General features: G+C 41.3%; 2 protein-coding genes and 1 long non-coding RNA gene across 3 annotated transcripts in view; 2 read left to right on the top strand and 1 right to left on the bottom strand.

Annotated features, from left to right (window-relative positions):
* Window positions 1-1832: 1832 nt before the first annotated feature.
* Window positions 1833-3407, top strand: LOC103478755 (uncharacterized). Its single transcript, XR_535842.2, has 3 exons — window positions 1833-2504; window positions 2702-2894; window positions 3003-3407. It is a non-coding gene; the product is annotated as an uncharacterized LOC103478755 (long non-coding RNA).
* Window positions 3408-5643: 2236 nt separating this feature from the next.
* Window positions 5644-11459, top strand: LOC103478748 (frizzled-5-like). The gene has a single exon (XM_008432769.2). It carries the CDS (start codon window positions 9056-9058, stop codon window positions 10781-10783), a length of 1728 nt encoding a protein of 575 aa, XP_008430991.1. The 5' UTR covers window positions 5644-9055; the 3' UTR covers window positions 10784-11459.
* Window positions 11460-12803: 1344 nt separating this feature from the next.
* The window catches only part of ccnyl1 (cyclin Y-like 1), a 12548-nt gene continuing 9154 nt past the window's right edge, over window positions 12804-16197 (bottom strand). Inside the window, exon 10 of the mRNA XM_008432756.2 lies at window positions 12804-15708. Within this exon, the coding sequence (XP_008430978.1) occupies window positions 15592-15708 (117 nt within the window). The 3' untranslated portion in view covers window positions 12804-15591. The remainder of the gene's footprint in view (window positions 15709-16197) is intronic.

Here is a 16197-nt window from a genome sequence, read left to right as displayed (position 1 = left end):
GCCAATTTTTCTGTGTTTTAATCCTGATTTGTCGCTTTGGCTTCTGGGATTTCAGTACATTGTTGGTTTMATTTTAATAATAATAATAAGTGAGCTAACAGTATTGCTATTTAGATAATCTGACTGTACTTGAGCAAGTTGCCTCAAAGATTTTAGACTTGCAAATAAAACGGTCACATTTTCAGAGGTGCAGCTGAATGCAAGTAAAATGACTTATTTTAGAGTAAAATTGTCTGTCTCTGATTGTAACAACTGAGAAAGGTAAGTTTTATTTTCTTTATTTGCTTATTTGTGTCAAACGTGGGCAATCTTTCTATGATGATGCAGCTAAAATCCCTCCGATGTTAACAATTTTCAGGCCAAGATTTACCTTAAAATAATTTATGCATGCATAACACAACAAATAAATGTGTCATGGATATTGATTTAGTGGTTTCTCTGTGTTTTACGGACAGTSTGGTCGAATCACACAGCTGTAGTCAGAAAACACGTAATTGTAATACCACTTACGGCCACTAGGGGCTGGCGTTCAGAGGTCAATTCAAACACCGTCAGTGACACTAAACAGTCTGTTCTACCAATCATTACGATGAAATTAGGACAGTGAGTTAATACAGCAACAACTAAGCACCAAGTTTCAATGAGCTAGTTAAAATTCATATATTGCAGCTGTTGATTAAACTCACAATGAAAAATATCAACATTAAGAAATAATAGTAAAAAACTAGAAAATTCCTGCAGAAATTTTACGGGACCTGCCAAAGTGTGCCCGTCGGATTTTTAATAAAGCGTTCTGATGCTAAAAATTTGCAATAATGCTAAGGAAAGCTGCAATGTAGTCAATAACCTGTGGTGAGTCAGAAACATGTTCACTAAGCAGAAGTTGTACCATTTAGTATGTTGCATAAGCTAAAATTAGCCAAACTGCTAATAATAGCATGAATACTATCAGTACCTTGTGGAGCATCACTAGCATGTTGTCTGTCATTACTTACTCCATTCAGTATATGAAACATTGCTAATAAGTAAGAAAATCGTTCTGATGCTCAACATTAAAATCAATGCTAAGCTGAGCTAAATTGTAGTCAAAAACCTGTGGAGAGTCAGAAACATGTTGATGAAGCTGTACTTGCACCATTAATTTTGCTAAAATTAATGCATAAGGTGAAATTATCCAAAATGCTAATCTTAGCATGATTGCTATCATTAGCATGTTTGGCATCACTAGCATGTTGTCTGTCATTATTTACTCCATTCACTATAAAAACATTGCCAATAAGTAAGAAAAGCGTTCGGATGTTTAATATTAGCATCAATGCTAAGCTGAGCTAAATTGTAGTCAAAAACTTGTGGAGAGTCCCTTCTCTGGTGGGGGGCCGGAGTCAGTTTGTAACAGAAAAAGTGTTACATCTCCTGCGCTGCCAGAAATTGTTGAGGGGGGGTTTCTCGATCGATTTTTACCCAGAAAGCACATGGGCATAAACCGTTAGTGAAACGGTCACTGGGACTGACTAGTATATATTTCATTGAGGGGAAACCTGAAATGCAGCGTTCATAACAAACACATGTGTTCATCTGCTCTACCGCTAGCAAACAACCGTACTGACTAAATAACATAAAAGTCAAGTTCCCTAAAAGTCCAACAGATGCGCCATGCAAAACAAAACACCCACAGTTTACAGGACACACCTCCTGCCAAAGAGCCCCCTGGTGGTTGATAAAAAAATCCACACACTAACCCTAACCCTAAATCCACATATAAACCGGAAAATACAACATATGAAAAAAAATCTGAATGCTCTCTGGTATTGTTCAGGGGGCCGGACCAAATGTGGCGCGCGGGCCGCAGCTTGGGGACCACTGCGATAGAACGATACCTGTAGGCGTGGCGACGATTTAAAAATTATTTTGCGGTCAGAAACCCACTCTGTTTCTCACTCTAGCGGAGCGGCAGTTGGTTTCAGTTACACTCTAATTTTATGAAAAATCTAAAACTTTGGGTCGCTTGGAGACAAGATGTGGACAAACTGTAATTGGTATTGACGTACTGTCTTCACTTTAGAAGAGATCACGGACATATCTACAAACTGAAATTTGAATGGCATTTCTACGTCAATTTATGACGACACAGAAATTCCTCAAAAATAGGGTATTTAAAGTTTTTTATTTTTCCTCGCTCCATTGACTTTAATGGGATTTTTGGGTGTCATTATATGGGAGGCAGTKACTGCCTTGCTCTTCTCTATGTAACGCTATGGGCTCAAAAAAAACTCAGCTATGCCTCAGGAAAAACGCAACTCAGCCTTGAAACTTTCTTTGTTTTGTTTCTTTTTTTTAATAATCAAATGTGCTGAAACTATTAATTGTTAACCCAGAATGTGTTTTTTCTACTGGAGTAAATATGATAGACACGTGTCCATTTACTCCAGCAGCTGTTCAAAGCGACATGTATGGACGGAGTCGCCTTAGATTAACAGTAAATGGATCACCGATCGACATATTTGGTGCGTATTGATTATTTTTGATTATGGCACTTCTTGACAAAATGTAATGCTTACCACTTGTTCATTTGTCCAAACACTTTGCTATTGGGCRCATTTGGAGCTGAGAAACATTAAGGACGTCCATGGTGAGTCTGTCCACTGCCAAAAACACCAAAAAACGATTATGGTTGGTTGTGTTTGTGTGTCATTTCCCTCAGGAACACGAGATACCGCTGTGGGGAGAAGGCAAATCAGGTGGAAACAGTGTGGCTGTTTGTGCGACTGAAGCGTTTTGTCAGATCACAGATACGCTGTCATGGGAAAAAAAGCCTTCCCTGATGACAGTGGCTCATTACAGCAGAATAAGACGCCCTGCCACCAGAGCAACAATGATATGGAGCAACAGTTTAAGTTGGTGACTTTCCCTCCAAATGTCCCTGATCTTAATCCAATCAACGCTCTGTGGAATGTGTTGGACAAACATGTTCAACCATTGAGACCTTGCATTGGTACTTCCAGGTCTTTAAGGACCTGCGGCTGGCGTGTTGGCGCTGGTCACTACATCCCGACTGACGGACCCTGAAGGAGTCCATGCCTTGATGGGTCAAGACTGTTTTGGCAGCAAAAGAGGCACCAGCACACTATTAGACATGTGAGCATGATGGTACGCACTTTTGTAGGTGTAGAAAAGTAAGCATCATTAGTTCTTTACATGGAAAACGTCCAACATGTGTATATTAAAAGACAGGCTGCGATTTAAATCTGTGAAGCCCCAGAGTCCGAGGTCATGCAAAGTTAGGACGCGGCCTCACTGTTTGCTCACATTGGCGCGTGTTCGCCTGCCGTCTTATGAGCTCATCTGGCTCAGCTGAGAGGGGGAAACGTACATCTATATATATATATATATATGTGTGTGTGTGTTCCCAAGGGAGTCTGGACATTTTCTGAGAGAGTGGCGGGCTCAGGAGGCCGAACCGTTCGCCTTTTATGTACGTCGAGCAGCAGCCGCAAATTGAAGCTGAGTGTCGACCGCGCTTAATTGTCATCGCCAATTAGTGCATTGTGGGACGGCCACAATGGATCAACTGTAGCGAGCAGAGCGAAGTCCTTTGTGCTTCTCCAGTGGCCTGCGAGCCAGTCAAGACTCATTTGAGGGGCCCGGTGGACGGCGGAGCAGAAATGCCACCCTAAATGAAAACAAAAGACAGTTTAAGGAGGAAAAAAGGGGATGAAGGGAGGAAAACGAAGGCTTTGGGGAGCTGGGGGTTGGATGTGGACAGCGGTTACACAGGAGGGAAGAACGGGGCCAACACACACACACACACACACAATTTACCCCCTCACGACATTTTAGTGAGCTTCTGCACAAAAGCTGGCAGGGCCCCAGTGGTCCCAGTGACCTGGTTATTCAGGAGCTTCATCAGCCACATTGAAGCTTTCAGCAGGTTGCGGCAGAGCGGACTGGTTTCAACCTTTGCTACAATTTGTTTTAAAAAGAAGAAAAAAAAAACAGTACAAATCCACTATTTCGACTGCTTTTACTTTGAAAAACCCAATCTTTGCTATGAAGGGCCGTCACCAAAGACTCGACGTTTGTTTTGTTTGCTTCACTCAAACAAGTTCCAGGTCTCTGCATGTCGCCAACGTGAGTGAGGGAGGGAGAGACGAAACCCACTCGGCACGTCGGAGCTCAGCTCTGATGTTCAGACTGATGGTAGAGAAACAGCCTGAAGGTGTGTTCAGGTCACACACGGTGTGAACCGAAATCCACAACGTGGGGCTTATGTCTGTATTCAGCTGAGACTTTGAGGCTTTGTCTGAAATAAAGTCCGTGACTTTGTTGACTACAGCTGCCACAAGCTTTGGGGTTCGCCGCTACCAGGCTAACCATACAGATCTGACTCATTGTTCACTGCAAAAACACAACATCTTATCAAGTATTTGTATTTTTGGTCTAGTATCTAGTACAAATACCTTAGTATACTTCAAATAAGACAAATGTAACTTAAAAGTAACTTTTTAGCAAGATATAGAGGTTTGTTTTAAGTAAACAATTCCTTAATATTGATGGAAAAAAATTTTTGTTCCATTGGCAGATTATTTCTCTTGTACCAAGACATATTTCCATGTTATAAGTTAACATGGGGAAGTCCTTTTTCATCAATATTAAGCAATTATTTATTTAAAACAAACACCTGTTTCTTGCTGAAAAGCTACTTTTACGTTAGTTTATCTTATGTCAAGACTGCACTAGAAACTAGACCAAATTTACTTGGTAAGATTTTGTGTTTTTGCAGTGTTCTTTGATAAAACGGTGGGATCAGTGGGATTTAGAACTGATTCTAACACATAGGTTTTCATGGAACTCTGGCTGCATGTTTAGGGTTGTCATCCTCTCCTCTGCAGACTCTCTTCCACGTTTTCTGTAACTTTTCCTGCCTCCGTTGAAGAAAAGCGTCCACAAGCCTGTGAAGTGTTGGCCTCGTCGCCTTGAATGTGACTTTTCATGGGTTTATTTTTCAGCAAATGTTTAATTCTTGACTCTCTTTCCATTAGGACCAGATTTGTAAAGTGACTGTTGTCATGCATGACTGTGGCTTTACTATATCTTTTCCATTTCCAGATGACGAATCAAAGAGTTTGAGTCATTCAAAGTTTAGGATATTGTTTTAAATGTTTTGCCTTGAAACTGACCTGTCTGGTGTTTTCTCATTGGTCTTCATGATGTTGTTTATTCTCTAATAATCCTCGAAGGGATTCACAGAAAAAAATAAATAAAATTTGACTCATCCTGGGATAAAATTGCACACAGATGGAATCTACTTTTCATATTTTTATTTCTTCAACATTTTAAAGCCTTCTAAGTGACTATTATTAGCACCTAATGTATGGATATGTTAAAAATTTTCATGACTGAAAAAAGCAAGATGATCGATTCTCTTGGCGTAAATGTTTAAAATTAAACGTGAAGGATTTAAATAGGGTTCATCACAGATATAGCAAGTGGAAACGTGCGTGTACGACAGGGCTGAAGCCTTATCGCGATGAAATGATTGTTAGCTAATTTGATCGATTAATCGTTAACTATGGTATGCAGACTCTAAAAAAAGAAATCCTGAAAGAACAACACAGTCAGAGCAGTAATTCAGCCACAACTGTACAAAAAAATAAATACACTTTGCACTTAAGATTAAAAAAAGGAACATTGTCTGTAAATCTGTTCTACTCAGAACTCAAGTGGCATACGCGGTAGTTTTATCTCCATCTTGTTAAATTTTGTAAGAAAATCTCGCATTAAGCACATTTTGCTATCAAATCACAAATCGCTTAATCCTAAAAAGGTACCATCAGATCAGTCGTATGATGTACTGATGCTACGTCAAGCAGAAATGTCTGAGCTTTTCACATGTTGATGTTCGAAGTGTCGTTTTAGCTGCAGGTGCTGCAGATGATCGGCTGTTCGCTGCAGGAATGCTATGCTTTTGCGTTTTAGGCAATAAAATGTTTGGATCTAATGAGATCTTAAATGAAAAATCTGAAGAACATGCCCATTTTTTTTAAATCCGATTAATCAATTAACCGTCTGAATAATTGATAGGTTAATCGATAACTGCGGTTCCCTCTCCCGTTTTAGTCAAACAAACCTGGCACTTGAGAGAATCCCTACATTATAATCACACGTGTTCACACACATCCTCGTCTGTACTTGTGTGTGTGTGTGTTTGTTTGCATTCCTTTAAGGGTTTAAACTCAAAACTCTTCACTGTTTACGATCATCTGTCAGACGGACCTGAGCGAAGGTACATCAGGTCTGATCTCTTCCTAGCTGATACGCTGAGCACACACACCGTCACTGCTCAAACACTCGCGTACACACACACACACACACACACACACACACACACACACACACACACACACACCTTTGGAGACCTTTGTCCCCAAGAGAGCGTTGTGACCTTTGTCTCATGGGACGGTGAGACGCAGAGAGAGGTTGGGTTACTGAGCGCCACAGATTTAGTTTTCTTTCGGTTTGAATCACAGATAAATCCTCTGTAATCTGTGTTAGATTACAGAGGATTGTTTGTTTGATAACAGACACATTTGTTTTTTAGACCAAATGGAGACAAAATAGGACAATATTTCAAACGTGTTTCTTTAAAAAAGTGGAAGATTGTTTTGTCTTTTCCCGGATTTTTGTACATTTTTCTGTGATTGTACATTATCTCTATAATGAGGCTGGATCCCTGATGGCAAATGCTTCATTTATTTTTCTTTTCTTTTCATATAGAACATGATTGACTGGGAAACAATCAGGGTTTCATGTCTTATCTTTAATCAATGCAACTTTGTAACTTCTAATAAAAATACCAAAATATTCTTCAAGGACCAGTAAAGTCACAAACAGCTGCTTCATCTATTTAAAAAAAAAACTGGTTTAACCTGAGTGAAGAATTGTAGATATTAGTTATGTTTTGTAGAGTTTCAAAAGTATTTTTTGCTCTTTTAAAAGGTGAAAAATGACACTGAGTTTACGGTACTCTAATGGTACTCTAATATATTAAATACGATTGATACACAAAGTTTGTCTGTTGCAGTTGGTTTTGCTTTTCTGACGGGAAAATACAAAGAAAAAAAAACATTAAAAGATCTTTGAGTAGCTTAAATAAGAATGTTGTGATTATAAGACTGTGTATTAAACATATATAACAACATTGTCCCGTGTTTTCATCTATGAGTAACTTTGGGGCCTAATTGTATATTAGGCAGCAGGAGTTTCTCAAATATAACATGTTGCATCTATTTACTGACTTCAAAGCACCATGCTAACGCAGCTAGCAAAGCAATGATTGACAGGGGTGAACTGGCTAGTAACATATTTCTTCAAAGTGTGACGACCTAAGACTATTTTCCTGGTTCAGGAAACTCATGTTTCAGAACAAATACTTTGGCAAAGTCTGCATTAGAATAAAAAAATAATAATAATAATGGCACTTTCTTCTGTCAGGAAAAAAATATGCAGGACTAAACTAGAAATAATAGCCTCCTTTCCCGTCTATATTTGTGAAGGTGTCAGACACTCTCGTCAGGTACCTTCAGGCTCCTCTGGGAAATCCCACCTCCTCAAGCAGGAAGTCCTATAATATAAAAGTGCTCTCTGATGTGTTCACGGACCGCTAGGTATTTGAAATTTGATTTAAGCCTCAGAGCAAGTGGTTGCGGACATCATCCGTTTCTTACAATACAAAAAGAGGAACATTCAGGATTTTTGTGGAAGGAAAAGCTGAAAGCACAACATATAAACTCCGCTAAAAATATTAGCACAGATGTTTTTGTTGAACTGCTGATTCTGTCATTAACAAGGCAAATAATTTTTACTGTCTGAAAAATCAAAACTTACTTGATTTTTTGCAAATAAATTAGACCTGCCGCCTCTTATTCTTACAGAACTGATCAATATAACTACACATAAAAAATTAAATATATCTGCTCTGTTTCGAATATTATGCAAAAAATTTGTGATTAATTTCAGTTTGAAGCAATTAGGTCGACTGAATAGATTTTTTTTACTTATCTGACATGTCAATAAGTTATTTTATGTCAATCAGTCAGATTTACAGAACGTCGTTCACACATTTGAAAGTAACACAGAGTGCAGTGCAATTTGTAAAAAGGGACCAGGCATGCAGACAGCCATCGATACTGACGCCACATAAACCCTAATCTAACTCCAAACGTCAAGTGACACTCAGAAGCGGGAGCGCGCTCCCAGCTGAGTTTTGACATTTCCGACAGCCGTGAACGCAGCAGAGCCTGTGTTTGATGAGAAGGTGCCGCAGCTTCAGACGGACTTCACTTCGTCCTCGGGCGCAGGGAGCGCAGCAATCCGCGCGTGGCCGCAAAACCCAACGGCACGAGACAAGTTTTTGCCCGGAGGGACTTTTCTTCTTCTGCTGCTGCTCGTTTCTGCTCTGGCTGTTTTCACTCAGAAGAATCAGAAAGTTCACTTTTCGGAAGTTGTTCAAGTCGCGGGCGGATTAAATCCATCCAGGGAAACGCATCAAGTGGATTTTACTCACCTGGTTCCTCGTGGCACAGAAAGAGGAGGCTTCTGGATATTTATATTGCTCACATTTACCACCTGTTCTGTCTGACCATCCTTTTCTTTATTTCTTTTTCTTTATTTTTTCTTTTTTTGAAAACTCTACAGCACTGATGATGCGACTCTTTCCGGCATACAGGACATGTTTGGAGGACGTGCAGAGGGGCTGAAATGTTACAGGGTCGTTAAATTTATTGGAACGTGACTGCCGGATATGAACTTTCTCCGTAATGATTGCAGGAGCGCTGGTGAATGATTGACAGCGTGCTGGCACCACTGGTTACCCCGTCAGATATCCATTTTACCCTTCAACAGGCTGATTTGTGTCTTTTCTCTCAGAACAGAACTTTCTTCTGTTGGCTCTTCTAAAACATAAAGTTTGAGCCATGAACTTGGGTAAAATGAGCCCTTCTTTATTTCAGTTGGCGTAAAGACTCTGCCGTACCCGGATAACAGACTTACTTCATCCATGGCCTCAGCAGTGAGACTCAAGCCGTACAGCCTGACGCTGTACCTGCTTTTCGTCTTCTGGTCTCTCGGCTTCACATCGGGAGCCTCCAAGGACTTGGTTTGTGAGCCCATTACGGTGCCCATGTGTAAGGGCATTGGTTACAACTTGACATACATGCCCAATCAATTCAATCACGACACCCAGGAGGAAGTGGGGCTAGAGGTGCACCAGTTCTGGCCCCTGGTCCGCATCCGCTGCTCCCCGGACCTGCTGTTCTTCCTCTGCAGCATGTACACTCCGATCTGCCTGCCGGACTACAGGAAGCCGCTGCCCCCCTGCCGCTCCGTGTGCGAGCGGGCCAAGCGAGGCTGCTCCCCCCTCATGAGCCAATATGGCTTTGAGTGGCCTGAGAGGATGAGCTGCGAGCAGCTGCCCCAACTCGGCGACGAGACCCTTTGCATGGACCAGAACAGCAGTGAGACCACCACTCTGGCCCCCTCGTTCCCGAAGTCCACCCCCAAAGTCAGAACCAGACCTTCCAGCCCATCGCAGTGTGACAGGGAGTGCCGCTGCAGAGACCCCTTGGTCCCCATCAAGCGGGAGTCCCACGCTCTCTACGGCAGAGTCCAGACCGGCCCTTTGCCCAACTGCGCCCAGCCCTGCCACCTGTCCTACTTCTCGGCGGACGAACGCGCCTTCACCAGCTTCTGGGTGGGACTCTGGTCCGTGCTGTGCTTCATCTCCACGTTGACCACCGTGGCCACTTTCCTCATTGACATGGAGCGGTTCAAGTACCCAGAGAGGCCCATCATCTTCCTGGCTGCCTGCTACCTCTTCGTCTCCTTGGGCTACATCATCCGTCTGGTTGCGGGTCACGAGCGAGTGGCTTGTGGCTACAGCGGCCTCGGCGGAAGCCAGCTGCACGTCCTGTATGACGCTTCCGGCCCCGCWCTCTGCACCCTSGTCTTCCTGCTGGTGTACTTCTTCGGGATGGCCAGCTCCATCTGGTGGGTGGTGTTGTCCTTCACGTGGTTTCTCGCGGCGGGAATGAAGTGGGGCAGCGAGGCCATTGCTGGATACTCGCAGTACTTCCACCTGGCTGCGTGGCTCATCCCGAGTGTCAAGTCCATCGTGGTCCTCGCTCTCAGTTCCGTGGACGGGGATCCCGTGGCYGGAATCTGCTACGTCGGGAACCAGAGCCTGGAGAATCTGAGGGGGTTTGTGCTGGCCCCTCTCGTGGTCTACCTCTTCACAGGCTCGCTGTTCTTACTGGCTGGGTTTGTCTCTTTGTTCCGCATCAGGAGCATCATCAAACAAGGTGGCACCAAGACGGACAAACTGGAGCGGCTGATGATCCGAATTGGGCTCTTCACAGTGCTGTACACAGTCCCCGCCACCATCGTGGTGGCATGCCTGGTGTACGAGCAGCACTACCGACCCGGCTGGGAGCGAGCCCTGGCCTGCTCCTGCCTGTCGGAGCGCCAGCGCTCGGGCCCGGACTACGCCATCTTCATGCTCAAGTACTTCATGTGCTTGGTGGTGGGCATCACATCCGGAGTTTGGATTTGGTCGGGAAAAACTCTGGAGTCCTGGAGGAGATTCGTGGCCAGATGCTGCCCCTGCTGGCCACAGAAGGTCACTGCACCGCCTTCCATGTACAGCGAAGCGAGCACAGCCTTGACGGGGCACACTCGGACTGGGTTGTCATCGGGGATCTATCAGAAAGCCCCTCCGTCCCATATATGAACTGTGTGGCAACACGAAGCATTTTAGAGAACCTGTGAATGTGGACAAGAAACCAGAACTATAAGTTTGTGTCATTTTACCCTAAATATAAACTATAAACAGTAAATACTGAACGAAAAGATTCAGAGTGTAAAAGAAAAAAAGGGTAAAAAGTATATATCTATAGAAGCGTACAGTATGGGAAATAATAGTTAAAACAAAAGCAAAACATACGTTTGAGACTCTCGACAGAAATCTCTATAAGTGATTTTATTTTATTTTTGCACTGCAGCTGAGACACTTGACCAAATCGGACTCTCACTTAAAACAAGCAATCCTCCCCTGAGGTAATCGGATATTCCTGAGCACTGGAAAAAAAAAAATAAAAAAATATATATTTATTGTTGTACATACTGCAAATATTTGTTGTAAAGACAAGAAAAAAAACCAACGTAATGTTTCTGTTAAAAAAAAACAAAAAAACAACATACTGCCAAGCTACGTATAAGAGCACAGAAACAGTAATTGTCCATAAATGTGATGTTTGAGTGGTGTTGCTCTGTGTGAATCCAAACTGAATGTGCTCTTGGAAATTCATTACTGTGACTAGGAACTTCCTTTGTTTCGTCTGTATAGTGCGCTCTAACACGACCTCTTTAGTTCTGTGAACTCATTAAAGTGTCTTTGTGAAAGGAGAGCCAGTTCTGTCTGTGTTGTGTGAAGAAACGCACAATAACGATCAAAGGCAACGAGATAAAAAAAAAAAAAGAAAAAAGAAAGGAACTCGGTCTTTAGCCCCCCCTACTGGTTCACAATGGAGCTGCTCGCTTCGTGTTTTCTCTAGAGGAGGAACACTCGACAGATAAACCTCAAACCTCTGCAACCTGCCGCTTTCACCGTCACTGCACACGCTTGCAGTGATTTAACAAGACGTGTTTAAATTTTAGACACAAGTCTGCAATTTGCAATAAAGCTCGAAAGTATTCATACGCGTGGGTGATGTGGTTTTTACATCGTGCTTTTAATTCAACCGAGTATTTTGTTTCTGATAATGAAACAAATCAGTTTTGAAAAAACTAACAAACCCTGGTTTATTTAATTTAAAAATATATATTTTCACACTTTAAAATGCATTAAAAATGTTCCCACAATTGTTCAAGTTGGTCAAATCCATCAGGGGTGTGAATAATTTTGGGCTGGAGCTGAATATTTACATTTTTTGGACTTTTTTTCTCTGCCAAATCAACAACCTCTTTCACACGGATTTATTTTTAATATGACAGCAAGCATAGAAAAACGACAACTGCACTCCCCTAACAAATGGCAAATTCTTTGATAGTTAACATTTAAATGTTACTTTGTTCTGGATTTGCTCAAATTCAAGCACTGTAAGCCAGAAATCTCATCGATTTAAGAAGCCAGTTTAAAAATGTATGAAATACTTGGACACCATTAACGGAGCTGATGCTGTAATGTTACTCAGCTGATCAATTTCTGAGTTTGTGAATGTTCCTCACATCAATCACATGTTTTATAGCAGTTAAACTCACACAGATAGAGAACCACAAAATCTTTTTCGAGTGCTCCAAGTCTATGAAGTGAAGAAAAAAAAAACATTTAGTGTGGATAAAAATTGCTCAACGTCTTTTTGTTGGCTGTTTTGAAGTCTTTATGACCTGTTGTGTTTCACAGCCTGCTGTGCGACGCCGCTGCTGTGTCTGCTGTCTGCACGGACGCGATGCGAATGGAGGGCAGCAGGTGTTTGGGTTCAGTCAGCTCACCGTGCCTCCGCTTTAAATATCAGATATTTTCAAAGGAAATGATCAACTTAACTGTAGATCTGTGGATTTAAAAACGGTTGGCTTTGAGTTTTGCCACATTGTGTGATTTTTTTTCCGCTGAGATTATTACATTTACAAGAGCAAAGAACATAGCAGCTCTGCTGCTGTTGTGACTGGGACCAGAGGTTTTATACCAGTTCAACTTTACATTTCTTTCTTTTTTTTTGACATCTTAGAGTAAAAATAACCAACACAGTATGTATTTGTCACATGATTAGTGTTTATTTAAAATACTCCATTTGCAAATTCTTCTTTCCATTAAAAAGAATAATTTCACAGCTAGTAGCCTACATAGTAAGCAAAAAGGAGAGGGTTGTCCATCAGTCTTTTGTTCCCTCTGTATCCATGTCGTGTTTTTGAACAAAGGGTTGGGAGGTTTCTGTCGATGGCGAGATCTGAGGGGCTTTAAAACAAAAGCTGGATTGGGGGTGAGGAGATCCCCCCCCTCCAGTCTGTAGTAGTACTGATCTATAATCTGTAGCATTTGATCATCCAAAAACCAAAAAGGTACACATGTATAGATGGCATTACAACAAATCCCACAATTGGCACTCCTGATTTCTGACGCACAGCAGCTGACTGGAGCTTTGGTCACTCCGACCATCTGGAGTGGAGTGTTACCAGTAAGGTCCCGTCATAAGACATGCTCACTTCAGATTACCTAAAACATTTACAATTTCAGCTCAAATATACTGCACTGCACAATAGTCTTGAGTTATCCCTAATAGCTCTGTGTTTTATATGATTTTAAAGTGACCTTGATCACAGTTCATTGGTCTTTCTGAAAGCCTTACAGTATTTTGGACGTCTTGCTTTGGTCCAGACTATTTTCCCAGCGATGTCAATTATGTTTTAAGCCACATAACACTGAACAGGGCACAGGCTGGAATCAGACTCTCCTGCCCTAACATGATCAACTTTCAAAGTATTACAGTATAAGATGGCTTTAACAGTAGTCTTTTACAACATGATGTAATTATTCTAAATAGAAACGCAACAGTTAATTCCATACTGATAAAATAATCAAGCTGCGTTATATCTGGAGAAAATTAAAATGCTACACAGCATCTGAATATTGTGACAGCAATTTCCAATAATGATTAACTCACATTTCCCCAGACTCTTCCTTTATCCCCCATCCAGCCTCCACTAGTCTCTGGGAGCTTTAGTAGCGCAGCTGCTGAAGAGCTACATCGTATGTATTATGTGTAATCGATAATCAGAGGATGAATGTCTGACACTTGGAATATAAAAGCCTATCAAATATGCATCCAACCAGCTGTTTGTGATTTTACAAACACTGATACTGTGATGTCAATGCTGCTATAATTTATGTTATAGCCTGTATTATTTTGATACATAGACAAGAAATACATAACTAGCTAACTAGCCACCTAGCTAGTAAGCTAGGTAACATGACAGCTACCTTTCTAGCTAGTTGGCTAGAAAGACGCCAAGAAATTGGCATCTTTCTAATTAGAAATTAGCTAGAATTTCTAGCTAATTCGCTAGAAAGATAACTAGTAGGCCAGCTATCATGCTATCTTTCCGGCTGGGTGGCTAGTTTATCTTGAGTTAGCTATTTAGCTAGCTATTTAGTATTTTAAGTTGACTAGTTAAGGCCTTCAGCTATCTAGCTAACATTCTAGCTAGCTGGATGGATTTCTAACCTCTACAGTTCCCTGAAAGTGGTCAAATAAATTTAAAGAAGGATGTTTTGAAAGGTTTATGATTTCACTTCTAAACAGATGTGCTCAGAAGTGAAAAACTGAAAAAAAAAAAAAAAACACCTTGTGAACAAGAGATATATCTAGGAATGACCAGACTATTTCAGTAGTTTGGAAGTCGTTACCTTTTGAAAGCCTAGACACACCTTGATACCAGTAACTCATCCAGCTGACCAGTAAACTATTCGGAGAACTTATCAAGTTCCCTTAAGCTCTTTCTGCTTTAAGGTTATCAGTGTTAAGTGGCTTAAGAAATGAAATCCTGCTCCTCTTCTAACAGAGGACTGAAAATGTCAAGGCCTTTAGAAAGCCAGAACTTTTGATCACGACCACCAGAAGATACAAATACATAAAATATTAATTATGGATAATTCAACACTTTTTTACAAGTACTGTATAATACAAAATACATCTTTAGCTATCCCAATTAAAATGATAAAATGAGCATTGTCTGAAAAAGTTTAAACTAACATCAAATTGTTCCAAACAACATTCACATCTGATATTTCTCAGTGCTGTGCAGCTATTCTCAATACCCATACCTGAGGATCAACGATACAATAAATAGTCTGTGAATATATTTGGATACAAGATATGAATTTTACCTTCAAAGTGGTGCCAAACAGAGATAATCTGTTTGTAAAAACGGAATAACAAACCAAAAAGAAAACATTTCCAACACTAATTTGATGCGATTCTGCAAAAAGTAGGCTGTAAAATAAAATAAAAGATAAAGAGATGGGGTTTTGTTATTCACCTGGTCTCTTGTTGAGATATTACAGGGTTTGTTGTACAGACTTTGCTGTTGTGGATACAAGTTTTCTGAAGGCTGAATGACCTCACCAGTTGACCTAAGCAAGTACAAATACCTTCTAGACGTTTGTTCACAGAAACCAAAATATTAGAAATCAACCAAAAACCTCGTCTGTCGAGACAGAACAGACTGAACTTTTTTGTTTTCTACCGATGCCGTTTTTGTGACAAATTAAAAATCTAGCGCTCCTTCCGTTTTTTAAAATTTTTTTATAAACACCGTTTCTGGGGAAAAGAGTTTTGTTGAGAAATAAATAATAGATCTATGAAAAGGACGGCTCATGGTTTACTCTGGAGCCATAATTTCAGCTTCATCGGAGACGCAGCTGTGAACCACCACCATGCTGAGGCGTTTGCGGGCAGAACCCCGTCTGATGCGGCTGCGGAGACTCTGTGGGTTTGTCCGGCGTCGGCTGTGCTGCGGCTGGAGGGGCTGGAGGGGGCAGGCCTACGAGAGTACGGCGTTCGAGTGCCGCACGCCTATCAGGTTGTCTACGCTGATGGAGCGTCTCATCGCTGCTTTACTCAGATCCTTGTACTTGTCTTCACACAGTCTTGAGATGGCCTGAGCAAACAACAGCACAAAAAGGAGTTGCAGACGGTCAACTGTAGGTTCCTCTTACAGATGTGCATGAGGGGCTGTGGAGTCGACATGCTTGAATAACCTTTTATGAATTGTGTGATGCTGCAAGAGCTCTGGTGGAGCCAGCTGTACCTTTTAAAAAAAAACCCCAAAATAAACTACAAACCACAGAGAAGACCACTTCCTGTCGTCTTTCTTTGTGGTTTTTGCCAGTAGTAACATCCGGATCATGTGACCCGTGTGATACGAAAAAAGTGTTTGTAGTTCACGTAGTTCTGCGAAATACATCTGTTATGACACGGCTGAGAAGCCACCTCAGACCTTTTACTCAAAAACATTAGGTTTTTTTTTTAATTGGCTAAATTTATTTACGTAATTTCAATTTGTGAAATTCTACGGTTAATAGAAATGCAGCTACTGTCACAAATCTCAAGCAGAAAAATCCCCTTTAGAAAATCAGCAACTATATAT

This window comes from Poecilia reticulata, linkage group LG2, assembly GCF_000633615.1.
Source record: "Poecilia reticulata strain Guanapo linkage group LG2, Guppy_female_1.0+MT, whole genome shotgun sequence".
Lineage (NCBI taxonomy): Eukaryota > Metazoa > Chordata > Actinopteri > Cyprinodontiformes > Poeciliidae > Poecilia > Poecilia reticulata.
This window is presented reverse-complemented; position numbering and strand designations above follow the sequence as displayed.